Source organism: Oncorhynchus mykiss, chromosome 2 (assembly GCF_057628025.1).
Source record: "Oncorhynchus mykiss isolate SJ-2025 chromosome 2, ASM5762802v1, whole genome shotgun sequence".
Lineage (NCBI taxonomy): Eukaryota > Metazoa > Chordata > Actinopteri > Salmoniformes > Salmonidae > Oncorhynchus > Oncorhynchus mykiss.
This window is the reverse complement of record NC_143023.1, coordinates 1,690,001-1,690,996: the sequence shown is the minus strand read 5'-3', so window position 1 is coordinate 1,690,996 and position 996 is coordinate 1,690,001. Positions and strand designations below refer to the sequence as shown.

The 996-nt window shown below is 44.2% G+C and overlaps 1 protein-coding gene across 2 annotated transcripts in view; it reads right to left on the bottom strand.

Moving 5' to 3' along the window:
• Positions 1–281: 281 nt before the first annotated feature.
• The window catches only part of LOC110512917 (CUB and sushi domain-containing protein 3), a 522,509-nt gene continuing 521,794 nt past the window's right edge, over positions 282–996 (bottom strand). For both annotated transcript variants that reach the window (XM_090215889.1, XM_090215891.1), the window contains exon 71: positions 282–996. This exon is cut by the window's right edge and continues 145 nt beyond it. In XM_090215889.1, coding sequence (XP_090072015.1) covers positions 982–996 — 15 coding nt within the window. In that variant the 3' untranslated portion in view covers positions 282–981.

Genomic DNA, 996 nt, shown 5'->3' with positions numbered 1-996 from the left:
GATCTGATTGAGGCCTTAAGTCTGAGACACGTTCTTAAATCAGATCCAGGGGAATTAAACCGAGCCATGCAGAGAGAGTGGATGTATACTACTACTACTACGACTACTGGGGGGGGGGGGGGGGGGGGGGGAGAGAACTAGCAGACAGACCTGGGTTCAAGTAAGATTTGATACATTTGTATTGTATTGTTGTGATCAGACGAATGAGTCAACTCTATATGTATTTTAAATATGTCCTATAACATCAAATCAATCGATCGATATCATTTAAAATATTTTACAGTATTTGGGCTTTATTGAGCTTTACTTGTCGCAATTGAACCAAATAGAATAATCGCAAAAGGACAAACCCCCTCCACCACTCTGGGGCAGACTAGAGCAAAGGCTAAAGGAATTTGAATAGTTTTTGAACCCAGCTCTGATAACTTCCATCCGGAAAAGACTAGGGTTCCATTTGGTTGCCTTAACGACGCTCCATTGTTTGCGTTGACTGTTGCCTTAACGACGCTCCATTGTTTGCGTTGACTGGAGCGTAAACGACTCTTGTGTACCAACATGTCGGGAACGGCATTATTCACATAGCATCACTCTCAGAGCGCAGGTAGGAATAACTTCACCCAATCAGGTGAAGATGTATTTTAAAAAGAGGACCGTCTCATTCTGCTTGCTGACTCACCCCGTCCATCATCCACAACACGCACAACTCTTGTTCCTGAAGGTGTGCTTTGCCTTCCTGTTTCCCGAGGCGGTGCTGTGCCGTCTTCAGAAACTCGTTGCAGAGAGATATTATAAAAGACAAGATATCCCATTTTTTTTTTTTTTTAAACCAAAAGAACTCTCGGGGAATTCCGTTCGTCAGACAGCATCAATAAACCACGGTGCAGTGTTGCATCAAACCCAGTGCTGCATTTCTGAACAAGCTTTCCTGTTGGGCAAAAGCATCGTCAAAGCCCGGTGCGTTTGGCACACACACACACATCTTCAAACCACAGTGCA